The 26,395-nt window shown below is 41.6% G+C and overlaps 1 protein-coding gene across 1 annotated transcript in view; it reads left to right on the plus strand.

Annotated features, from left to right (window-relative positions):
- Nucleotides 1–26,395, plus strand: part of Sms (spermine synthase) — a 51,807-nt gene that overhangs the window by 14,307 nt on the left and 11,105 nt on the right. Inside the window, exons 2-8 of the mRNA XM_051141010.1 lie at nucleotides 7,091–7,211; nucleotides 9,311–9,404; nucleotides 9,919–9,983; nucleotides 18,608–18,783; nucleotides 19,792–19,946; nucleotides 20,703–20,792; nucleotides 25,173–25,287. Of these exons, the coding sequence (XP_050996967.1) occupies nucleotides 7,091–7,211; nucleotides 9,311–9,404; nucleotides 9,919–9,983; nucleotides 18,608–18,783; nucleotides 19,792–19,946; nucleotides 20,703–20,792; nucleotides 25,173–25,287 (816 nt within the window). The remainder of the gene's footprint in view (nucleotides 1–7,090; nucleotides 7,212–9,310; nucleotides 9,405–9,918; nucleotides 9,984–18,607; nucleotides 18,784–19,791; nucleotides 19,947–20,702; nucleotides 20,793–25,172; nucleotides 25,288–26,395) is intronic.

Consider the following 26,395-nt stretch of genomic DNA (forward strand, 5'->3'; position numbering starts at 1 on the left):
GCATTGGCAGCAGGACAGTTGCCCAGGAACAGCTCTGTCATCCCTCACACTGTCCCCAGAATCTGGCACAGTGCTGTCTATACGTTTAATGGGATGAGACTCCCTACCTATCCTGTAGGCCCTTTATCTGGTCTCTTGCAGCAGTGCCTGAGCCTACTGGGGACTTGTGTTTTTTTCATCTCTGAGTAAACAGGAATAGGAAGGGTCAGCACAAGTCTTTGAGTTTATTCTGACTGACCTCTTTATTTTGTTTTGTTTTGATTGTTTGTTTGTTTCCAGACAGGGTCTCTCTGTATTAGCCTTGGCTGTCTTGGACTCGCTTTGTAGACCAGGCTGGCCTCAAACTCACAGCAATCCGCCTGCCTCTGCCTCCCGAGTGCTGGGATTAAAGGCATATGCCACTACATTTGGCGACCTCTTTATTAAGTTATGATTAAAAGGTTTTGAATTTTAAGTTTATCATTTAAGTTTATCATTGCATATTTGACTTCCTGAGGTGGCCAGAAAGAGGCATAGGAATCCCTTAGAGCTAGAATTATATAGGTATATAGGTGGTAGTGAGTTGCTTGATGTGGGTGCTGGGAACTGAGCCAAAGTCCTTTAGAAGAGCATCAGCAACTGCTATTAACCACAGCGCTATCTGTCTCTCTGGCCCAGAAACTGTATTTTCTTAAAGGTATTGCCCATTTGAGCCCAAAGGATAGCAAAAAAAAAAAAAAAAAAAAAAAAAAAAAACAAGACTAAGGCTTAGCACCTCTGTCTTCATTTTGTTTTAAATTTTTATTATTTTATTCTTGTTACATATCAATGGTTCTCCCATCCCTTGTATCCTCCCATTCTTCCCTCCCTCCTATTTTCCCCTTATTCCCCTCCCCTATGACTGTCTTCATTTTGTGTCCTGCCTTTTTTTACTTTAGGTCAGACTCCTGCTTGTTTCTGCTAAGATATGGTAATCACTAAGGCGTATCTGTCTACTTAACCTATCCCACACCCCTTTAAGGCTGAGAAGAACCATTGACCTAAGTCCACAGTCACTCTACATTAATAGAACAATAAGACCTTACGGGCCAAGCTTAGCCTGTTGGAATTCCTGGGATCAGATTTCTTTGCGCCCATCTAATCTCCAGCTGTAACTTGATATATGACTCCCTGGTTATATGATAGTTTTCAGTATAATATTCGAGGAGTTCTGTGGCCATCACCATAGTCAGTTTTAGAACATTTTCATTGCCTCAGAAATAAACCATGTTAACCCCCTTAGCATTTATCTTAGTTCCTTCTGACTCCTTTATTCCTTCCAGGCCCTGGCAGCTGCTAATATGCTTTGTGATTTTTGGAGTGAGCATTTATGGCCACAGCATGTAAATAGAATTACATGCTCTATAGTCCTTTGTATGTAGCTTCTTTCTTTTAATATGTTTTTGAGATTCGTGTATGTTGAATGTAATGTGTACCTGTGCTTTGTTCCACTTATGCCTGAGAAACAGCCCACAGTATGGATATAGCACATTTTGCTTATCCATTGATGACTTGATAGGCATTTCAGTTGTTTCTGCTTTGCAGCTATTATGAGTCACATTGCACCAAACATTCGTATCTGCTCCTGTTTGGGGTGATTAATTGTCAGGCAGCTGTTGTTAAAAAGAGAGACTGGGTTTGGAAATACAAAACCAAGTTGTCAAAAGTTGAATGGCCCAGGAACCACCTGTTTTGACCTTCACTTTAATCCCAGAAGATTTATTGGGCTTCTGAATGTGTTGAGAAAAGGCAGAATCTTTTTGAAGTTAAAAAGTTAGAAAATTTAAATTAAAAAATTAAAAAAATTTAGAATTCCTTACTATGATAGATTTTTAAAATGTGTGCACATATACACACTTGTTAAACACACACACACACACACACACACACACACACATTTCCACATACACAGTGACATGCACCTTTGGTTTCAGGTGCAATGGAGGGTGAGGCAGGAGGATCACTTCAGTTTAGGAGTCTGTAGTCAGCCTGACCAACATAGCCACACAGTCTGAAAACAAAAAACAAGGGAAATGCGGCATGGTGGCACACACCTTTAATTCCAGCACTTGGGAGGCAGAGGCAGGCTGATTGCTGTGAGTTTGAGGCCAGCCTGGCCTACAAAGCGAGTCTAGGACAGCTAAGGCTACACAGAGAAACCCTGTCTCGAAAAACCAAACCAACCAACAAAACAAACAAACAAACAAAAAACAACAACAAAGCATAAGGGAAATAAAAACAAGGGACTGGAGAGATGGCTTGGCCCTTGCAGTTCTTCCAGAGAACTCCAGTTCAGTTTCCATCACTCCTGTTGGATGGATGATGGCCCACAACTGCATATAACTCTGGCTCTAGGGGATCTGATGCCCTCTTCTGGCCTCCTCAGGCACCTGCATGCATGTTGTATACACATATACAGACCAAAAATATAAATGCACATGTGGTGCTATATAGTCTTTTACAAAAGGAATTGTGTCAGTGATGTCTGTAGTTCCAGAACACACATTTTTTTTTGGACTTGACACAGCTCACATATAATACATTTAGCGTATAGTTACAAACATGAACCAGTGCCTGCAGTTGAACAGTCACCACCACCAAATCCTCAAATGGATTTTAAGGAAGCTAAATAACTTCAAAGTGGATTGTATTCTGGTATCCTTGCTTCCTCTTTTGGGTTTATAGGTCTATCAAGAAGAACTCCAAAGTTGGTTTATGTGAAGGAAACTGCATGGCTGAAGCCTACGTTTTTCACTTCTGAAAACTCGATAACGTGAGTCTGGGGTTTAGGTAAAAGGACTTCCTGTGTGTTGGTAGTTCCCCTCCAGAGGTGGCTACAGAGTGCTTATTATGAAGGTTCAGGGCTTTCAAAATACCAAGATAAGGCCTTTGGAGTGGCCTAGCCTGCAGTTGCTGTCGGAGTGGCCTTCTGTTTCCTGGCTCATCATTCAACCTGTGGTGATGAAAATGGTTAAACATCTCACGAAGCTTAAGTGGCTTGAGCCCTGTGGTGGGAAAGCAGTTTTGGGTGGGGTATTAGTGATGCAGTGTGGAATTCCCATGCTTCATAATTAAAAATATGTTTGACCAGAATAGAATTTCACACCCCCTCTCACTTCAGAAGCCAGATGCCATGTGAATGTAAGAGCCAAAAACAGTGCAGACCAAAAAAAAAAAAAAAAAAAAAAGGTCCAGTTCCAATTCCTTCCACTTACAGAGGAGACTTTTAAGACTGTCCATGGGCTGAGTTGGCTGTGGAGTCCCATGCCTCTGTATGAAAGACGGCATCTGTTTACAAGACACAATTGGGGTTTTTCACCTTTAGAAATTTCTCACGCCATTCAGTGTGTCAGTGGCCATAGTTTCCCTAAGAGTAGTTTTTGAAGTTGAAAAGTTGAAAGCCAGTCATGAAAGTCCCAAGTGGTGGAATAAGCTCCTCCCCACCATGTGTTAGAATTGCCAAACTCCCTAGGGCAGCGTCTAATATACTGAGGTTTGATAACATGGATTTTGGCCCTAAAAGATGAAGAAGGACCAGGACTGTAACTGAAGGCACGGTTTCCTGTGGCTTTTTTTTTTCAAGACAGTTTCCCTTTGTAGCCTTGGCTGTCCTAGACTCGCTTTGTAGACCAGGCTGGCCTTGAACTCACTGCAATCCACCTGCCTCTGCCTCCCAAGTGATGGGATTAAAGGTGTGTGCCACCACTGCATGGCGTGTTTCCTGGCTTTATCAGCATCTTGGGGTTTTAGTCAGTTTGTCTCCTTAGGCTTCCTAAGGTTTACAGCTAACCTCCTGCTTACCCTATGGCAGCAAAAGCAGCTGATCTATTTTATGGTTGAGGAAGTTAGGTCTTTAAGTGAGATGTGTCCCAGCCTGGAGTTTTGGGTGGAGCACAGGCTGTGTTGGAGGTTTGTAGGAAAAAACTGGTAGGAGACTATTTTGAAGACATCTTAAGCAGCCAATGTACAGGTAAAGTATCCCTTATGAGAAATAATTGAGTTCAGAAGTGCTCCAGATTATACAGTAAGTGTTTTTAATTTTTTGAATATTTACATATTTGCTGTGGAATGCAGGTTTATTTATTTATTTTTTGAGACAGGGTTTCTCTGTAATAGCCCTGGCTGTCCTAGAACTCTCTTTGTAGACCAGGCTGGCTTTGAACAACTCACAAGAGGTCTGCTGGCCACGCCTCCCGAATGCCACTACACCCAGCTTCAGGTTTAAATTTAAATACAGCATTTATATGTGGTCCTATAGCTATTTACTTATTTGTGTTTCTATACAATTTATACACAGTTTGAGTTTAGCACCATAATTTCAGAAAATATTTTTAGTACATTTGAGGTCTGACTGACCTGTCAACCTGAGGTCAGATGCTGAAACATCTGCTTGTTAGTGTTAATGTCAGTGCTTGAAAACTGTCCCATTTTGGAGGAATTTGTTTTTTAGACTTTGAGATTACAGAGCCTCATCCTATGTAAGTAGAAGAGGTATCATGAGCCTTATTGTGATTTCAGATTGGAACTGTGTGAACAGTTGCTCAGAAGGCGGAGTCCAGCAGCATAGACAGGTTTGGCCTTTAGCCATCTGGAGCCAGAGTCAGAGGAGGATGTTCTCAAAAAGAGATCGGTAAATGGATCCCTGAGGGAGAGATGCCAGTTAGCGTGCCCCCCCCCCCCCCCCCGTACATATATGCTTGAAGGCCAGAGGTCACCCTTACATTGAATGTCATTTCTCAGTTTCTGTCTACCTTTCTTTCTTTCTGTTTACCAGAATCTCTCACTGGCCTGGGGCTCAGGTTAGGCTGGCTGACTAGTGAGAGTCCCAGGAATCTGCCTAGCTCTACCGTTATCTCCCCAGCACTGGGATTAAAGTGTGTTCTACCATGCCCAACTTCTATTTTTGAACGGGTTCTAGTAATCACCGTCATTCTTGTATAGCAACCACTTTATCAACTGAGCTCTCTCCAGACATTTAGGCCTCTATTCCTTTTCTTTCCTTCATTCCTGTCTCCACCCCCTTTTTTGGTAGTGGTAGTATATGTGGATTCATTGTAAGTTATTGTCAAGTAAACAAAGCAGGCAGCAGCTTGGAAATGGGGGCATTGCTTGTTCATTAGAAAAAGGACACATTTTACCCTGGGAATGGTCATTGTGTTTTGGAGCCTTGGGAAGAGTCTTAGTAATAATTCAAGGGTTATAGTATAAGCCAACTTTCTCGCACAGCCATTGCAACATTTTTTTTTTTCTGAGACAGGGTTTCTCTGTGTAGCCTTGGCTGTCCTGGACTCACTTTGTAGACCAGGCTGACCTCTAACTCACAGTGATCCGCCTGCCTCTGCCTCCCGAGTGCTGATATTAAAGGTGGGCGCCACCACCACTTGGCCCATTGTTTTGTTTTTGTAGCATGCCAACAAGAACACAGCTTTGAGGTCATTTACCAAGAGTGATTTTTTTTTCTTTTATAAACCCTCAAAACAAAAACCATCTGGTTTAGCCATGGAAGAGTGAGCAATGACATTGTGGCTTTCACATTTAGGGTAGCTTCTCTTGGTAGCAGTGTTATTTTCCTTCTTGCTCTGGGCTTACCTTAGCCACCTGCACAATGGACTGATCCATCTGGCTACAGTGTCAAATAAAAACTGAACTCAGCAAGTTTAGATCATGTGATCACCTTTGCAAATCAAATACTTTTTTCCTTTTTATATTTTTTTATGTGTATGGGGGTTTTGACTGCATGTCTGTGTACCATGGTGCGTGCAGTGCCCACTGGGGCCAGAGGAGTCAGGTTCCATCTGGAACTTGAGTTACAGATGGTTGTGAGCTACCATTCTAGTACTGGGAATCAAACTCAGGTCCCATGCTTTTAACCACTTAACCATCTCTCTAGCCCCCAGAAATGGCTTTTTAGGGAGGTGGGTTGTCTTAGATGCTGTAGTTCTGGAGATATGATTCAGGCCTTCAGTTTTAGTTTCCTAAAACTAGTTTCAGAATAGCAAAGCGAGCTGGATTATTTTCTGCCAAATGGGTTTGCCAAAGGCATGGTTTTGCTAGGAAGAGGATTCAATGATTCATTTGGGCTGCTGCTTGTATTCCCAGATGCTTTGTTGGGATGGGTCTATGGCACGGATTCTGTGCCTTTCCTTTCTCTGTGTATGAGGCTTTGTCTAGGAGGTAACCTCAGTTCTTTCAGTTTGGCTATCAGGTCACTAAGCCCTTTTTTCTCCCTTTGTCCTTTGTCTCTTAAAAGGACACTTGTTACTGGGTTTAAGGTCCACTTAGTCTATATGCTCTTATCTGTGATGTGCAATTGAATTACATCTGGAAAGACCTTTCCAAGGAAATGACTGCATCTTTCATTTACCCTTATCAGGGAATGTCTCCTTTGCAGATATAATTGCAGAAGGATAAACTGAATTTTGCTCTTTTTTTCTTATTTTTTCTTTTTTTTTTTTCTTTTTTTTTTTTTTTTTTTTTTCTTTTATTTTGAGACAGGGTTTCTCGGTGAAGCCTTGGCTGTCCTGGACTTACTTTGTAGACTATGCTGGCCTCCTGCCTCTGCTACCAGAGTGCTGGGATTAAAGACGTGTGCCACCACCGCCCTGGAACAGCTTTCCTTTTCTAAACATCTAGACAATAAAACAAAAATTCCTGACATTAACAAGACTCATCAATAATCTGTATGCATCCCCTTGCTAGGAGTATGTGTTCCCATTAATTTATTTAGCATAAAATGGAATCTCATTCTTTGGAAATTTCCAGTTTTGTTGAATGCTTATTTCCCTGTGTCTTTACCTTGTGGTCATCTTATTGGGTAGGAAGGTTATCATTTTAGCTTTTCCATACAGGGTGAAGGATATTTAGACTTTCTTATAAAGTTCAGTTATCAAATCATGTCACATTAGCCTTTTTACTTTTTATTTAATTTTAATTTTTATGGTACTGAGGATGGAACCTAGGTCCCAAGCTATGTTAGAGGCAAGTGATCTATACTAGTGAACTCTACATCTCAACCCTTAGCTTTTCTTCTCCGTTTCTTTTTCCTAATTACCTTCCCCTATTTCCATTCCAGCTGATGGTGAGACCATTCTGAAAGGCCTTCAGTCCATTTTTCAGGAGCAGGGGATGACAGAGTCAGTGCACACCTGGCAGGACCATGGCTATTTAGCAACCTACACGAACAAAAATGGCAGGTAAGATGATCTCATGGACTTTACATAGAAACAAAATTGGGTCTAAGGATGATATCCAAGGCTTTCTTTTTCTTTTTCAAGACTGGGTTTCTCTGTGTAGCCTTGGCTTTGCAGATCAGGCTGGCTTTGAACTCACAGACATCCACCTACCTCTGCCTCCCCTCCCCTATGAGTGCTGGCATAAAAGGTGTGTGCCACCACAGCTCTTTTTTTTGGACAAGGTATTATAGCCCAGGCTAGCTTATTCACTAGCCCCAGGATGACCTTGAATTCATGAGTGCTGAGATGACAAGCATGGTGGCACATGCTTCATTTATGTGCTATTAGGGATGGAACCCAGCGCCTTCTGCATGCTTGGCTTTTTTGCCTTTTGACATCTTTTTGAAGAGGCTAGAATTCATAGAATTTAGTGCTTTCCCAAAATTCATCTCCCCCCACCACCCCAGTGCAAGTCAATTGGACCTGGAAATCTATTTCTTTTTCTTTTTTCCTTTTCTTTTCCTTTTTCCCCCTGAGACAGGGTTTCTTTGCGTAACAGCCCTGGCTATCCTGGAACTCACTCTGTATACCAGGCTGGCCTCGAACTCATAGAGATTCATCTGCCTCTGAATGCTGAGATTAAAGGTGTGCACTACCATGCCATGCTCAGTACCTATATATTTTTTAAAGTCCTAGTCATTATTCTGTGTGCTTCTGAAAGCAAAATAACTAAAAATGAATGCATGTGGTGTTGGAGGATGGGAGAACTAAGTTTCAGGACTAAATAATACCTTCAGGCGAGTCCCTGAAGCCAAATGAAAAAAAAAGAAAAAGAGACCAGTGTGGAAGATACGTTTTTAGTTTAAACATACACACAAGCTTGCTGTTACACATTCTTTCTTTTCTTACTTAAACAACTCTTTCAAAATGTGCATCCTTCTTAGCCTTCCAGCCAGTATGACTGGGCTCTCTTAAGAACATTGAGGGTTAGTTGGGAGAGCCTAGTTTGCTCTTCCCCATCTTCCCCTCCTTCTGGTTAACTAAACTTGACAAAGCCATCTGGGGGATCCTTTAAAAATCAAGTGCCAGAAGTTCAAGCCAGACAAAATTCCAGCCCTGGGAGAATGGTAATTGGGTACAAAGTCTCAGCCCTAGCTAGCCAAGAAGCTATTTGTAATTAATACCTGCCGGGAGAAGTCAAATCAGTTTTTTTGTTTTGTTTTGTTTTGTTTTTGATGGAGTGACACTTGGTATATAGAGCCAGGCATGGTGGTGCACGCCTTTATCGGGAGGCAGATGCAGGCGAATCTCTCTGAGTTTGAAACCAGCCTGGTCTACAAAGCAAGTCTAGGGCAGCCAAGGCTACAGAGAGAAACCCTATCTCGAAAAAACCAAAAACAAACAAATAAAAAAACAAAATAAGACCCTGGGTATATCAACCACAGTCCATGATAAGCCTCATGCTCAGGAAAACCAAAATTAAAAATCATATTGCCTGAAGGGGCGGAGGAGATGGCCCACATGGTAAAGAGTTTGCTTTATGAAGATCTGTGTTTCCCCTCAGAACACATGTATCAAAGTGGCATGTGCTCATAATTTCAGTGATTGGGAGGTGGACTGGTGCTCCTGGCCTATGCATAGCCCTCATACACATGCACAAAGTCAGACTGTGAATTATTTTATAGCCCTAGGTAATATGAATCAGTCATAGACTTGATTAATTTCAGGGCCTAAGAAGTAGTATTAAAAACCTTAGTGTTAGCCGGGTGTGGTGGCTCACACCTTTAATCCCAGCACTTGGGAGGCAGAGGTAGGCAGATTGCTGTGAGTTCGAGGCCAGCCAGGTCTACAAAGCGAGTCCAGGACAGCCAAGGCTGCACAGAGAGACCCTGTCTCGAGAAAACAAAAACAAAAACCCAAAACCTTAGTGTTTGGCCCTGCCTTCTAAATCTTCCACCAGTGACCATGTCCAAGCTCTCACCTCCAAATTGGAATTGAAAAGAAAGCTCTGTCACTGAAGGAAAAAAAGAACTGTGTTTTAGTCTTCGTAGGGGCTGCCTCTTTTCTCTTTGAAGTTCCCTCATAATATTTTTTAACAGTAAAACTACTTTCTTTTGTAGCTTTGTCAATTTGAGAATTTATCCACATGGACTGGTGTTGCTGGACCTTCAGAGTTACGACAGTGATGTGCAAGGCAAACAAGAAACTGACAGCGTTGGTTTTCATTTTTTCTTCCCCCTTTCAAAGTGTTGTACATTCTATTTCCCTAGATTTAAGGTTCTTCAAGTTTGCTTAGCTTAATGAATGTTGACTTTCAAGTTAGCTAAAATTTAAACTTGGCTGTCTGCATGTAGGCAGTTTGACAGAAGAATTAATCTTCAGCGGTTTTGGAAACCTAACTGTCAGCTTTCCTTTTAACTTCCTGAATGAAAAAATGGTTTCGTTTCCTATTGGAGGGAATATAGAAACTTGGTATACAGTTTTGTACCTGCAGTACCCTAGAGCTTTCTTCCCAATTATTCTCTTGGGAATATTTAGACTGTGGTTCGGGCAGCACTATGAGGGAGAGTTAGTGTGGGAGTGTGGAATTGGGCCAGGGCAGGAAGTCCCAGTAGGGCTGATGAGAAAGTGTCACACTGTGGTCAACATAGCCTTATGCCTCTGCTCTGTAATTTAGTTGTACTGTGCAGTTTATACTCTTAAACCCACTGATGTCTTTTAATTGTAGCTTTTGAACAAAATAGAAGAAAAAATGAAAGAACTGAGTCAAGACAGTACTGGGCGGGTGAAGCGGTAAGTCCATCTAGTCACGAATGCCTTTTTAATATTTGCTTAATTGGTAAAATGATCAGAATGGCAGTGTTGGACTTAGTGTCTACAGAAGATATGGAGAAGATGAAACTCAGTGCCTGTTGCTGTGTATGCGGTTAACTAAACCATCCTCTTATCCCCACCCCAAACAGGACAAAATATATAAAAACAAATGCGACGGGGGTGGGGGGGCTGCCAATAATGAGGCAGAAAGTTGATGCTGAGTAATTCTAACAAGCTGGCGTTGTGTAAAGCAGAAAGCCAGGCAAAGACAGACACAGAGGGAATTTACCCAGATCACTGATGTGCTGATCAGAATAGAGTACTGTTTTCTCTGTCTCAAAGCAGATTTTAGACTAAGGAAATCCTTATTGGCAAAGGTAGGCTGTTTAAGCACTTAATGACTCACCAGGCTGAGTTTGATCAGCCCGTAGGAAAGCTCCAGGGCAGATGTAGGATAACAAAGTAATTATTTAGCTTCCTGTAGGTACTTAGGTAGGGCAGAGCAATAGGACGCCTGAGAGTACTGAAAAGAACCAATCCACATGTGAAACTTGCCCATGTTTGACGGCTGAGGACACAGATTTTTAAAAATGTCTCACTGACATTCGGTTTAGGAGTCTTTGGCTATGTCCACATCCATACTGCTTTCTGGACACTTCTTTTTCCTGCTCTCAATTGTCCTTATCTGCATCCATCTGAATTAAACAGAATTAAACAAGTTCCTACTCTGGGAAAATGAATTGGCCCACACTAAAATGCACTCTGATTTTTATCAACGCTACTTTTCGGTGCAGGTAAATAGAATGTATTTCTGGGGCTGAGGAACTGGCTCAGTGTGTAAAAACACTTTCTGTCAAGTTTGAGTTGACTATCCATGACCCATGTGGTAGAAGGAGAAAACTGACTTGTACAAAACCAACTTGTTCAGGTTGCCTTAAATATGAAGCTTGGCTAAGAAGCCATGGGATGTATATGAAGACTTATCTTGTGTTTTCAAGTGAAAAGGAATGAGGAAGTAAACCTTACCTAAAGTTTGAATTTGAGGAACATTCTTACAATATATACAGTGTACTCGAGGTCAAAAACACACATGGACCTGAGTTGCAAATCCAGGTTTGATTTTTGAGCAATGAAGATTGGTAGGGCTGCATGGGGTCTCCTTGTAGCCCACGGCAGGGAGTAAAACTTTATGCTGCCTTAAACTTTTTATCAAACTGATGGCTTCCACATCCTGTTAGAGATCTGCTTTATTTCTTTTTCGGGCTTTAAAAAAAAAAAAAGCCTAGAGAAGAGAGCTCTTCAAGTTAACCCAGGCAGTGTTGAACCAGTTGAAAGCAAACATTGTTTATATCTGTTTGGAACTGGCTGACTGTCAACTAGGATGGGTTTCCTCCCCTGAAATCCTTGACTTTCTTTCAGTCAAGACAGTCAAGACAGCGTTTGTGGGAACTCTTGGTTTTATGGAGACAGGGTCTCTCTTTGTAGCCTTGGCTGTCCTAACCTTGCTTTGTAGACCAGGCTGTCCTCGAACTGGCAGTGATCCATCTGCCTCTGCCTGCCGAGTGCTGGGACTAAAGGTGTGCACCACCATGCCTGGCTGGGAACTCTTAAAAGTTATTTAATTATTTAGTTTGTGTATGTGCGAGCATGTGCATGTGAATGTATGTAGGTAGGTGTGAAGGTTAGAGGGACAACTTTGCAGAGTTAGTTTCATACTTTTTTTGTTTGTTGTTGTTTTTCAAGACAGGGTTTCTCTGTGTAGCCTTGGCTGTCCTAGACTCACTTTTTACACCACGCTGGCCTCGAACGCTCAGCAATCCACCTGCCTCTGCCTCCTGAGTGCTGGGAATAAAGGTGTGCACCACCACTCCTGGCATCTCTCCTACTTTTACATTGCTTCCAGGGATTGATCAAACATGGCTGAAATTACCTTACCTTCACCTGTGGAGTAATCTATCTATCTATCTTTCTTCTCTTCTTCTCTTCTTCTTCTTCTTCTTCTTCTTCTTCTTCTTCTTCTTCTTCTTCTTCTTCTTCTTCTTCTTTTCTTCTTCTCTTCTTCTTCTTTTCTCTCTCTCTCTCATACAAGAAAAATCTGCTCTGCCTAATATTCTGAAAGAAGTTTACAGATTGTGTGTGTGTGTGTCTCCAAGAAAGTTTTGTTAACTTGTCAGCAGGTTGTGGCTGTACTATTGGATGCAGGTGAGAGGAGACTATGAAGTGAGGCAGAGGTAGTGTGTTCTAGCATCATTGGACTATATGTATAGCTGTATATTATGGCTATAGGGGTCAGGAATGGGGGTGAGGGTATGAGTGGCAACGGAGCCCATACAGAATTCCCGAAATCAGACTCAAGCTGCAGATCTAACTTTATTGTGCAGTGTGTAAGCCTTTAAAATATTGGATGGCCAATCAGACCATCCCATGTTAGCCTCAAGACTAATAGCAATCAGTCAGGTTGGTGTAGCTAGAAGGAAATGTGGTGGGGGGAGGGGGAGGCGGCAAGGTCACCTTAGGAGACTTCCATAAAGAAAGGGGAGCAGTCACTGCCCTAGCCTCGAATCCACTAGTGTTCTAGGAGTCTCTAATAGACCAACACTATGCAGTGGATCCTTCAAGGAGTCTTAGGAGCTGCTGATGCTTCCCTCGCCATTCTCTGTGGGCCCCACAGGTTCTCCCTCTCTTTTAATTTCAAGATTAAAAATCTCCAGTAGCAGAGCTTTGGTGCCCTGATTTTGGAGGCATACATGATAAAAATCAGTTGTATCAGGGAAAATATAATAAGTAAAGCTATAATTGCCATGGCATAAACAAACTGCTGGGTAAAAATAAACTGGCGAGTTTGGAAGCTACAACCAGGAAGAAATGTCCCTGATTAGATAGTGTAACTACATTTACTCTGGTAGTATTTATAGCCACTGTCTCCTGATGGAGCTTATGAAGGAAAGGAAGGATGTATTCTAGGCACCTTCTGTATATGGGTGCTGGAGCTGTATGGCACTACTGTTACTGGTTAGAATTCTTCCTGATCCTGGTGTCTCGACTGTGGGCTGGTGGTTGCCATCCTCTCCTTCACTCAGGGATAGACTCTGTGGAGCCAGCGGGAGCAGTTCCATTGTGTCCCTTAGAGCAGGGGTGTGGCTTTATGGGGCAAACAGAAACCCAAGCTGGCTTGTCTGTTCCTTCCGGAAAAACACACACAAACCCTTGTAGCATGGTTGAGGGAGGAGGGGGGACAGGGCCTTTCCACCTATTGTCCATAGGATCCCAGCAGTATACTAATGATAAAGGAATGATCCTGGGAAGCATCACACACCCCAATGTGTGTAGGCGGGTAACAGACTGTTTTTGTCAAAGTTTAAAAAATTTATGTTAAAAAGAGCCTTAATTAATTTATACTGTGGTTTTCTTGACTCACTCTTTTTTTTTTGTTTTTTGTTTTTTTGAGACAGGGTTTCCCTGCATAGCCTTGGTTGTCCTGGACTCACTTTGTAGACCAGGCTGGCCTTGAACTCACAGTGATACGCCTGCCTCTGCCTCCCGAGTTCTGGGATTAAATGTGTGTGCCACCACACCTGGCCTGATGTCCCTCTTTAATTTTTGTTGTTGCTGTTGTTTTGTTTTGGTTTTTTGACACAGGGTTTCTCTATGTAGTCTTGGTGGTCCTAGACTCCCTTTGTAGACCAGGCTGGCTTCGAACTCACAGCAGTCTGCCTGCCTCTGCCTCCCGAGTGCTGGGATTAAAGGTGTGTGTTTTTAAGAGAGGCATGGGCTCTTTCCACTATGCCTTGTCCTTGGGTATTGGAAGGAATTACGAAAGTATATGTTATATTCCATTCAGAGCAAAAGGCTGTAAAAGCAAAGCTGGTCCATTGTCAGTCTTCCCCCCCCCCCTTCCTCTGAGACAGGATTTCTCTGTGTCACCTTGGTTGTCCTTGAACTCTCTTTGTAGACCAGGATGGCCTCAAACTCACAGGGATCCACCTGTCTTTGCCTCCCAAGTGCTAGGATTAAAGGCGTGCGCCACCACTGCCCGGCTCTGTTGTTAGTCTTAATTGAATATGGCACGCCCATAACCAACATGACAGTTTTAATGGTAGCAACCACCATCTTGGCATTTTCTTTAGCCATAGCCACAGCAAAGAGGAATGAGAAAAAGGTGTCACTAATGACATGGACATATTTAAGATGACCAGACTCTGGAACATGGGTCACATCCATTTGCCACAAGCTGTGGTGGTAAAGAACTATAGGATTGGCACCAGCTGGTTGTAGGGGACCTGAAAGCAGCAAAGGGCTGCAAGTAGTACACGTGCATATTAAATGCTTACAGGAATTTATGGAAAATTGTAGAAAAAGCTTGTGGAGTGATAGAGCTGAATTGTGAAATCTAGAATGGAGCAATCAGGCTTGTTGTACTGGGGATGACAGGAAGGCCATCACTAGATGGTCAAACTCCCTGTTTCCCTTCCGTAATTGCCCCAAGGAACCCCAAATGAGAGTGTACATGCTGAATAAAGAAAGGACTGTCATTGAATATATATAATCTTGCCAATCCTTTAAAAGAGCTAAGATGGCCAACAATGCTCCTAACTGTCCAGATCTCTCAAAAGTAACTAGTAAACACATTAGGTTTGTGGGAATGACAAGAGTGAATAACATAGCCAAAATGTTACTTTGAGGAGTCTGTAAAGCCTGAGGCAGCATTGGGGATGGGTTTTTTCTAATACATACCACCTGTGAGCTACAGGTGTTAAAGGAAGCACGAATAGGTTTTTATTTTTAAGGAATGGTTATTTTACTCTGGAAATTTAACAAAAATATCTGAGCAATATAGTGGGATGAGAACTGTCTAGGCATGTAAATCCTGGGAAATTGGAAGAATAATTGTATTTGGCCTTTTACCCAACAATAAAAGGAATGTTATAAGCACTTTTAGTGCAAGAGTTAAAATATTATCTATAAAAGTTGTAACATTAGGAGCAGAAGAATAAGCCAAAATGAGCCCAGCATAATATTTTATTGGGTGGTTGGAAAACCACCCCAGTAGGAAATCCCTGTGTGAGCATCACAAGACCCCCAAATTTCACTAAAAGGGTCAAACTGATACAGAGGGGCTTTATTAAGGCCTGCACTGACATCCTCCTGTAAGGCCTTTTTTTGCCTCCTCTGTAATGTTTAAAATCTCCTCTGGCCCTTTAGCACTATAAAGGAGGAGAAAGAAGACGTGAAGCTGCCCTGTGGAGGTAAAGTCTAATCCATGCCAAGTTTGCCAGAAAGATCTGCATGGAAGCCAATGTGGGGAGTATGGGGAAGTAGAACTGTAATGTTTGGGCTCTAATAGCATCAAAGATAACGGTGTGTCCCCAAAACAAATATGGTTATTGAGTTTGTACTCTTTCAGCTGTAATGTGAAGACCAGCTGCCCTCAAAGCAATAAAGATATCCTGGAGCTTGAGCTGTACGATTTGTTGCTGGGTGACCAGTCAAAATATCATCCATATAATGGATCACATAGCAGTCACTGGCCACCTTTTTAATATCCTCCCACACATACATCTGACAATTAGTGGAACTATTTTTTATTCCTTGTGCCAATACCTTCATACCTTCTGTTCATAGGTGTTTTATTATTAATTACAGGCACAGAGAAGGCAAATCTTTCTTTGTTCTCTGGATGTAGAGGAATAGAGAAAAAACAATCTTCAATATCTATGGTGACAATATAGTACCCACGAGGGACTGCAGATTATGGAGGGAGGCCAGGCTGGGTAGTCCCCATAGCCTGCATGGTGGCATTGATACATCTGAGGTCATGTAAGAATCTAAATTTGTCTGGCTTCTTTTATAACAAAGGCAGGAGAATTCCAAGACTGGTAGAAAGCTCTATATGATCAGTCAAGTTGTTCTTGATCAAGAGCAATTCCTGGTGTTTTTCTCCCCCTATTGGCCACTAACCTACCCACACAGACTTATCAGAATTCCATATAAATTTTAGGGGGAAATGGAATTTTGTTGGAGCAGTGGCCCTTAGAATTGGGGGTAATGGCTCACATGTAAATTATCTTGTACAGTGCAATCCTCATAAAAGGTTTTGTTGTCTGTGGTAATGACTGAATCCATATCTTCGAAGACATCTCTTACCCAGAGCTCATTAGGAAGGTCTACTAGCACTACAGGTGTAATTGTCCCTTGATAACCATCATTTTCACACCATGTGATTGGCCGAACTATTTGCCAAGACTGGGTCAGACTGCCAACTCCTTTAAAGGAGGTCCAGGTTGAAGTTTCCAAGCAGTTTTCTCCACCTTGGTATCAATAATACCACAAAACACATTATCCTCTAATTTCAAGCAAAGGCAGGTCTCATGCATATTAATAGGAATTATGTATACTGTTTTTTTGTGGGTTTCTCCCTTAATTGTGGGGCTGGGGGTTGCGTTGCTGGAAGTTTAAAGGCTGCCCATCTTAATTTTAGAGTGGTAATCTTTGGCCCAATAGAATCCTTCCTTACATTTTGGGCAGATTGATGGGCAGATTTGGGCAGTTTTATCTTGCATATTATTAGAACATTGATGGGAAAAGTGGCCCTGACCCCCACATGTCCTTACTTTTACTTCTGGTTTCCTGTGTTTTTAATGTACAGCCAGAGTAGCTGCCAAGCTTTCTATCTGATTGAGTGTGGTACCTAAGTCTCTAGTGGCTGCTATCCAACTCTCCAATTCTTCACTTCGCATTGGAGTAAGAAGTTGCCCACTCTATAGAATACCTTAGTATTTTAAACTGATTCTCTTTGCACTGAGAATCTGAGTTACCCATCCTGAGTAGAGAGGTTTACTCATCTGCAAGATTAGGGGATCCCTGATGTCCCTGCTTTTAGGTATCCAGCTGTGGGGATCAAGAAAGGGGGTTGCAGGGAGGGAGGATTGGCGATGGAGCCCAAGCAGAATCCTGGGAATCAGACTCCAGGAGACAAGATTAAAGGTGTAAACCTAACTTTATTGTGCAGTATATAATCCTTTAAAGGAAGAGCAGCCTGGTGCAATGGCTCATGCCTGTAATCCCAGTACTCAGGGAGGCAGAGACAGGTGGATCTCTGAGTTTGAGGCCAGCCTGGTTTTTCAGAGTCCAGGACAGCCAAGGCTACACAGAGAAACCCTGTCTTGAAAAACCAAACCAAAACAAAAAATAAAAATAAAAAACCAACAACAAAAAAGATTGAAGCCCGTCGATGGTGGCATACACCTTTAACCCCAGCACTCGGGAGACAGAGGCAGGCAGAGCACTGTGAGTTCGAGGCCAGCCTGGTCTATAAAGCCAGTCCATGACAGCCAAAGCTACACACAGAAACCCTGCCTCTGGAAAAATAAAAATAAAAAAGAATGGCCACTCAGTCCCATGCTAGTTAGTGTCAAGCACCAATAGCAACCAATCAGGTTGGTGTAGTTATAAGGAAATAGGGTGGTGGGGGAGGCAAGGTCACCTTAGGAGACTTCCATAAAGAAGGGGGGAAGCAGTCACCGCCCTAGCCTTAAATCCATTCTGAGACTTCACTAGTGTGCTAGGAGTTCCTAGTAGATCAACACTGTGCAGTGGATCAGGACTGTTCGAGGAGTCTTAGGAGCCGCTGATGCTTCACTCGCCGTTTTCTATGGGCCTCCAAAGGCTTATCTTGACACTCACCACAGTACTACTGCACTGTGGAGTGTGCAGTATGTTCTCATTATCTTAGGGTTAGATTTACCACACCCATTTTGGGTGTTTTTTTTCCCTTGTCATTTAGTGTCCTCTGCTGGTAGTTTCTGGTATATTCACCCTGTCAGAAATACTGGATTATTTACAAAAGCATGGGAGTGAGAAGTTTGTCATTTTTTTTTTTATTTCTCCAGTAATAATTGCTTTAGACAAACAAGCTTTTAAATCCCACTGCCACTGGTAAATTGTTGTTGGCATAGTACTCAGTTTCTGAGAACCACAAAACAACCTGCTTAGTAGTGTCAAAGGGTAAAAGGGACAGAAAGCTGCAGAGAGCTCCAGCATATAGCATTGTGGCTCAGTAACATCCACTTCACATCATCAGCAACAGTACAAGTCTTGCCGGGCGTGGTGGCACACGCCTGTAATCGCAGCATTTGGGAGGCAGAGGCAGGTGGATCTCCGTGAGTTCAAGGCCAGCCTGGTCTACAAAAGTGAATTTCAGGACAACCAGAACTGTTACACAGAGAAACCCTGTCTTGAAAAACCAAAACAGCAGCAGCAGCAGCAGCAGCAGCAGCAGCAACAATAACAACAACAACAACACAAAAACCAGAACAACAACAACAACAACAACAACAAAACAAAAACCAGAAGTCTGTCTGCAACAAACACATGGCCACATTTTCCTTCTTTTTAATTGTGGGTATGGTGAGTGTAGGTACTGGCAGAGGAGATCCAGTTAACTCCACGAAGCTTTAATTACAAGCAGTTCTGAGCCACAAGCCAGAAACTAAACTAAACCGAGCCACCTGTCTTGTTCATTGTGGCAGTCTATATACTCTCCGTCTCAGGTCCTTTTGTAAGGTACTGTTCTCCAAGGCTTATTCATCTCTCTCTCTTTCCAGATTGCCACCCATAGTTCGAGGAGGGGCCATCGACAGATACTGGCCTACTGCTGATGGGCGCCTGGTTGAGTATGACATAGATGAAGTGGTATATGATGAAGATTCACCTTATCAGAACATTAAAATTCTACACTCAAAGCAGTTTGGAAATATTCTCATCCTCAGTGGGGATGTTAGTAAGTATTCCATTCCTAGCCTAATTTCCTAACAAGGTAGGGGTGTGTTGGCAGCTACTGCTTTCCTGACAAATGCCGTTGTCTTGGGAGTTGTCTGAGCTTACCTCTGGCACTACTATCTTTCAAGATTCACTTAATTGTATGAATCTATGGGTTATCTGGATATTTTGGAGGGGGAACAGGATTTCTCTGTGTAGCCCCAGCTGTCCTGGATTAGCTTTGTAGATCAGGCTGGCCTTGAACTCACAGAGATCCACCTGCCTTTGCCACCCGAGTGCTGGCATTACAGGAGTGCACCACCGCTGCCTGGCTGATTGAATGGATTTTTGTGTAAACTTGGTCTTGAAATAGATTTTTATTTGATGGTAGTTGGTTTGTTTTTCAGTAGAAAGAACAGTTGCCTGTTGAAAAATAGCATTTTATTATGGAAAAATTCCAACTTAAGTAGACAGACTAGTGAAAGGAGCCCACAGGTACTCACCATAGAACACTGATAATACCAATGAGTAAGCTAGTCTTTCCTAATCCCACTGCAATTTTGTTTTGTAATGTTATCTTGAAAGTGGCTCTCAGATGTCATCTTTGAAGATGTCCTTATTTTGATTAGTCAGAATATCATCAACACATTTTCATGATTTTATTTTCAGTTAAGTAATTTAGTTGTTTTTGTTCTATGTGTCAGATGCATTAAGTTTGTGAAAACTCTTAATCCAAAAAACAACCTTATACATTATGGACAGTTTTTAAAAGTTGGAAAATAGCCGGGCGTGGTGGCGCACGCCTTTAATCCCAGTACTCGGGAGGCAGAGGTAGGCGGATCATTGTGAGTTCGAGGCCAGCCTGGTCTACAAAGTGAGTCCAGGATGGCCAAGGCTACACAGAGAAACCCTGTCTCGAAAAACCAAAAAAAAAAAAAAAAAAAAAAAGTTGGAAAATATCCATTGCCAGCTTGATTCCACCAGGTATATTTGGGTAGAATCATCATCTGAGTCTCTTTTTCCTCCCCAGATTTGGCTGAGAGTGACTTGGCATATACCCGGGCCATCATGGGCAGTGGTAAAGAAGATTACACTGGCAAAGATGTACTGATTCTGGGAGGTGGAGATGGAGGCATATTATGTGAAATTGTCAAACTGAAACCAAAGATGGTCACAATGGTAGAGATATCCTTTACTGTAGAAGAGAACAACATAAGGCACCGGAAAGATGGCTCAGTAGATAAGAGCACTTGCTGCTTTTATAGAGGACCTAGGTTTGTTCCCAGCACTCACTTGATGACAAACAACTGTCTGTAACTCTAGTTCCAGCATATCTGATGCCTTCTTTTGGCCTTCTCTCAGGCAGCAGGCATGCTTATGGTGCGAGTTCATAACAGAATGCACACACCCACACATACATAATTTAAAACAGTGAAAGAGATTGAGCATGAGATAGATAGATAGATAGATAGATAGATAGATAGAAAGAATGAGAGAGAACAAGGTAAATAAATGGGGATTTCCATGGCCCTACTTCCTTCCCTATCTTCAGACTCCAGTGAGTGTCTCCCCAGACTCAAGGCAGATGTGCTAAGTTGCCTTACTTAAACATTTATAACTAGCAGCCTTGTATGTGTCTACCAGTAGAGAAGCAGAGATAGTAATGTAGTTGTGGATTAGAGACATTTGTGTTGGGTGCTCCGTCGGCTGCTTAATGGTTGTCAAATTGGCTTCTCTAAGCCATTTCATGAGAAAAAAAATGTAGTTTAACTTGAATGTCCTTAGTGTGAAAATAAAATCACCATGCCATCCACTTTTTAACTTTATGATACTCAGCTGGCTACAGTAAAACTTTGTTTGTATGAACCTTTATATTTTAGAGAAGACTTACTATTTCAGATTTCTTTGGTACATGCAAATTCTCCTTAACTTGTTTTGGACATTGACCAAATGGTAATTGATGGATGTAAGAAATACATGCGAAGAACATGTGGAGATGTCTTAGACAATCTTACAGGAGACTGCTATCAGGTAATTATGTTTCCTTAGTAATGTACTTTTTTTAATGGTTTCTCTGTGTAGCCTTGGCTGTCCTGAACTCACTTTGTTGACCAGGGTGGCTTCAAACTCACATAGATCCACCTGCCTCTGCCTCTAGAGTGCTAAGCTAAAGGTGTGCGCCACCACTCCCGGCATTGGTAAACACTTTTAAGTTGACTGAAAATAGAGTCACATAAGTAGTCAGTTGGACCTGTACTTTTACTATAATTGGCTAAGAAGATAATCTCTTTCTGTGAGTATAATGTTTATTCATATTTAGAGTAGACTGCACACAGATATGGAAAGAAGCTCCTAGTGTGGATTCTATCAGGTTATTTTATTTTGTTATTGAGGATTAAACTTGGCTGTTCTATATACTAGGCACACACTACCACTGAGTGATCCTTCAAACCCACATTAATCATGGTATAAAAGATGCCATGTACTTTTTAAATGATGTGGCCTATACCACCTTCTGTCTCTACCCTGAATAATGTCTTAAAGTCTTGGTCTTTCAGAGGGAATTCAGACTTTTAATTGGTAGGTGTAGTTGATTAAAGTTAGTTTCTGTCCTAAATTATACTGTGCTTGAAAGTTGAACAGCCACTCTGATGTGTAAGGATGCCTATATTTAGTTGTCATAGACATGAGGCTTTGTTAGAGCAAGATGCCCAAGCAAGTACTTAATTGAACAGAATCTAAAATGTGCACCTCCAGATATAGAATCAATTTGGATAACTACTATACTTTGGGATGTGTGTTATCTAGCACTTTTTTGTTCCCTAATTAATGTATGTACATGTAAATTTGAGTTTGTTGAATTCTATCCACCTTACACTGAGTTGTGATTGTTTTGTGGGCCAAAAGTTTACAGTTAGCTTATCCTGTTGAATAGCTTTGAGAGGGAGGGTGGAATTCAGCTCTGCAGAACGTTGGCTGAACTGTTTCATACTGAATTCAAAGTTACTATGGCTGACAAATAATGGACCAGGCCCCTTGCTTGCTGTACTTAATACTCCCACCATAACTAGTAGATGCTTTTCTATTATATTGGGACAATCTGAACCTTTAAGAGTTTAAAGGGAATTTATTCAAGGTTGTGGGGTACAGGGGGTATAGAATCCTGTCAGCCTGGATTTTGTTATGGATTTCATGAAAAGATTAAGGAAAGATCAGGAGCACAAATCTAGAGCAGCAGTACAATCTAGGTGTTAGTAGGATATCTGACTCCCAGGGCACAGGTGATGAGCCAGGTGGTCAGATGTGAGCAGCAAGGGTAAACGATTGTTTCTCATAGGGTTGTTCGTGTGCACTGGGTACATATTAAAAGAATATGTGACTAGGTAGTGTTAAAGCCACCTGCAATAGGAATTTAGGGTAATAAGTCACATATTGCTTCTATTCAATGGCTCTTGAGGGTGGCAGTGTTTAATGTCTCAGAACAACCACCAGGGGGAGCTTGGGTTTTTTTCCCCCTCCTTTGTTGCTGAGAGTTCTGAAGCTCTAGCAGCTTGAGAGTCTTGTCTCGGAGAAGACAGACCCACCTGAGCACTGTACCAAAGGCAAGGAAGCCTTTAAAATGTTGCTTTCAGAAAGGCAGAGGGTTTTTACCTATGTTTAAACAATTACTCAGCTTAACATTTGTTTCAACAAACAAACAAAAAACATTTGTTTTATAATGACAGTGAATTTAATACTGAACTAAAGGTACTATGCCAAGAAAACTAAGGATGGATTATCTAGGTATATGTATGCATTTTGTTTATGTATATACATACAAAAATTATCAAGCAAACCAAGTTAAAATTAGCAACCTTTTTTTGTTTTGTTTTGTTTTCCAAGACAGGGTATCTCTGTGCAGTCCTAGCTGTCCTGGACTCACTCTGTAGGCCAGGCTGGCCTTGAATTCACAGAGATCCACCAGCCTCTGCCTCCTAAGTGCTGGAATTAAAGGCATGTGTCACCACCACCTAGCCTGACTAAGTTATCAGTCATTCTGAATAATAATGTCCATAGGAGCTAGGAAGACAGCTCACTTGGTAAAGTTCTTGCTTGTGTAAACATGAACACCTGAGTTCAATCCCCAGCACCTACCACCAAATGCTGGGTGTGGGGTATATAGTGGCATGTGGTTGTAGTCTCAGCATATTGGAAAGTAGGGACAGGTGGATCTCTAGGCCAGTCCATCCAGCCTTAATAGGAGTGCCTCAGGACAGTGAGAGACCCTATCACAACTCAGTTTGACCTCTGGTTGACACTGCATGCATGCACATATAGACAAAGATACTGTAATTAGAGGGAACCCACCAAAACATAATAGAAAGTATCAGAAACTTAATAGTAAATGATAAGGTAAAAAATAAATTAAGTGGCAAAAAGTCATTTCACTGGAAGTAGGAACCAAATTATACATGTTATATATCTGAGTTTGTCCTTAATTTTTTGAAGCCACTAGTAGAGTAAGATAGAAAGATGGAAGTCATAAAAATAATAAAATAATTGTAGGAGATAAAAAATGGTTAGAAAAAAAATCCAAGAAATTTATCATGGTAAATTACTGGATTTCTGAGAAACTGGTTCAATGATTAGAGATTTAAGTGATTTAGGAAAGATTATTTTTTCTCTGCTGAATGCAGAACACTTTGAAAGGAAATTCGGAGGTGTGTGACAGGAACTCATACTCAAATTAATCTGCTAAATGCTTCGAAATATACTTAGCAGGTGGTATTATGAGACTGATGTGAGCTATGTGAAGATTTTACTGAAAGACATGAAACGGAGTAGGTGGAGAGGTGTGGTTTATGTTGTGCATGGTAATAGCAGAACAGTTTCCATGGCTTCTCATTTAACCTTCTAATTCTCATCAGAGCTCCGAGGGAGTGAGACCAACTGATGTTTTCAAAGTTGCTTTTATTAAAATGAATGTTTAAAAATAGCCAAGAGAACCTTAGAGAACAATCATTGTGGAGGGAGACTTTTTTTTTTTTGATTGCTAATTTATTGCAATCAAATAGGAAGTCAGACACAGACTGTAGATGGATAAGAGAGGTGTCATAGGAACTTAAAGTTGTGTTAAGTATGTATTCCTACATACTGCTACATATGATCTGATATACATTTCATTTTACTTGGGTAAAGATTTAGTAGGCAATGCTGGCATACTGGGCCACTTACCTGCTTGAGAATTAAATCTAGCTAACCGTAGAAGATGGGGAGGCCTGGTGGCACTCAGAGGGAGGATAGCAGGTTACAAAGAAGAGACTTGATACCCTATGAGCATATACAGGGGGAGGTAATCTCCCTCAGGAACAGTCATAGGGGGAGGGAATAGTGGAAAAATAGGAGGGAGGGAGGAATGGGAGGATACAAGGGATGGGATAACCACTGAGATGTAATATGAATAAATTAATAAAATATATTTAAGAAAAGAAAGGTGAATTTCAGTAACCTTAGGCCCTAGATATAAAAACTAAGATATAAAGAAAAATTCTCTTTTGAATTGGGAAATGGGGTGATGGTTAATATGACTGTGCTTGTAAAGGATTGTTGAAGAGAAGAGCAGAACATTTGTAACGAGATGGAGTGATTTACTGTCTGTGGTCAGAATGATGTGCATGGTTTAGATTTTAGTAAAGAAAACAGTTGTGTTGATTGTGAGAATGTCAAATGAACTTTTCCCGTGGTGCTGGTATCAAACACTGACCTTCACACACATGCTAGGCAAGTTCTGTACCATGGACACAGGTGTGGATTATAGGCAGTTGAGGTTTTTTTCTTTTTCTGAGACAAAATCTCATGAAGCACAGACTGGCCTCCAACTCTATGTAGCTGAGTGTTCATATTTTCTCTGTCTTTTCCTATTATAACTTATGGACTGTATTAAGTTTTATAAAACAGTAGGGCAATAAAATTTTTCCAAGTTATCAAACTCCATACCTAACTTCTTTTACTGTAGTCTTCCCTTTTCCTTCTTAACAGGAACTCAAAATCCAGGCTGCCATTAAGCCAGTGGGGTGTCACTCTTTCTGCCTTAGCCTGCCAAAAGATCTGGAATTAACAAGGGGTGTGCTACCACACCTGAGATTGTCCTCCTTTCTTATCAACAGTCTATAGGCAACCTATGTAAACCTTCTTAAATGACACTGTGTCTCCATTAGTCAAATGAGGAGAGCAGCACATGTAGATGGATTACTCAAATGAGATAGGATATAAACATGTTAAACACTTAGTTTTTGCTATTAATAGACAGGGATACAGATCTCTTTGTTCATGACTGGCTCTATGGATTTAAAACCTAGCTTGCATTTCCCCCATAAGTGTTTATGACCCCCATTTGTGTTGACTCATGCATCTGATGCTGTTCTTTGAAAGGTTCTCATAGAAGACTGTATTCCAGTACTGAAGAGGTACGCCAAAGAAGGGAGAGAATTTGATTATGTGATTAATGATTTGACAGCTGTCCCGATCTCTACATCTCCAGAAGAAGGTAAATTTTGTTTTGCATTTTGTGTGTGCGCGCGTGTGTGTGTGTGTGTGTGTGTGTGTGTGTTTGTTTGTTTGTACACATTCATGTGTATATGTAGAGGCCAGTGGTCAATATTGAATGTCTTTTTAAATTACATTCCACTTTAGTTTTTTTCTTTCTTTCTTTGTTTCTTTCTTTTTGTTTTTTGTTTTGTTTTGTTTTTCAAGACAGGGTCTCTCTGTGTAGCCCTGGCTGTCCTGGACTCACTTTGTAGACCAGACTGGTCTCGAACTCACAGAGATCCGCCTGCTTCTGCCTCCCAAGTGCTGGGATTAAAGGTGTGTGCCACTACTCCCGGCTCCACTTTAGTGTTTTGAGAAAGGGTTTCTTACTAAGCCTGGAAGTTTAAATAAGTAGGTAATACTTTCTATACTTGCCCATCACTGGGATTGCAGAGGCACATGCCACTACACCCAGCTTATATGTGGATGCTGGTGATCAAAATCAGATTCTCAGGTTTGCACTGTATTAGTTTTGGGTCTTATTGCTGTGAAGAGACACCATGACCAAGGCAAGTCTTATAAAGGAAACATTTACTTGGGGCTGGCTTACAGTTTCAGAGAGTTAGTCCATTATCATCATGGAGGGAAGCATGGCAGCATGTGGGCAGACACGGTGCTGGAGGAGCTAGAGTTCTATATATTGGTTCCTAGGCAGCAGAAGGGAGCTGTGTGCCACACAGCATAAGCATAGAAGACTCAAAACCCACCTACATAGTGAAACACTTCCTCCTAATAGTGCCACTTCCTGTGAGAGAAGAATTCAAACATATGAGTCTCTGGCAGCCATACGTACTCAAACCACTGCAAGCTATCTTCTCAGCTCCTCTTATTTTTAAAAAATAGTTGAACTAGCACTGATGGTGCAAAGGTAGCTGGATTTTAGTGTGGCTTTAATTTCTTTCTTGCTCCACACCAGGTGTGGTGGCGCACGCCTTTAATCCCAGCACTTGGGAGGCAGAGGCAGGAGGATCTCTGTTAGTTTGAGGCCAGCCTGGTCTACAAAAGTGAGTCTAGGACAGCCAGGACTGTTAAACAGAGAAACCCTGTCTTGAAAAACAAAACAAAAC

Source organism: Acomys russatus, chromosome X (assembly GCF_903995435.1).
Source record: "Acomys russatus chromosome X, mAcoRus1.1, whole genome shotgun sequence".
Lineage (NCBI taxonomy): Eukaryota > Metazoa > Chordata > Mammalia > Rodentia > Muridae > Acomys > Acomys russatus.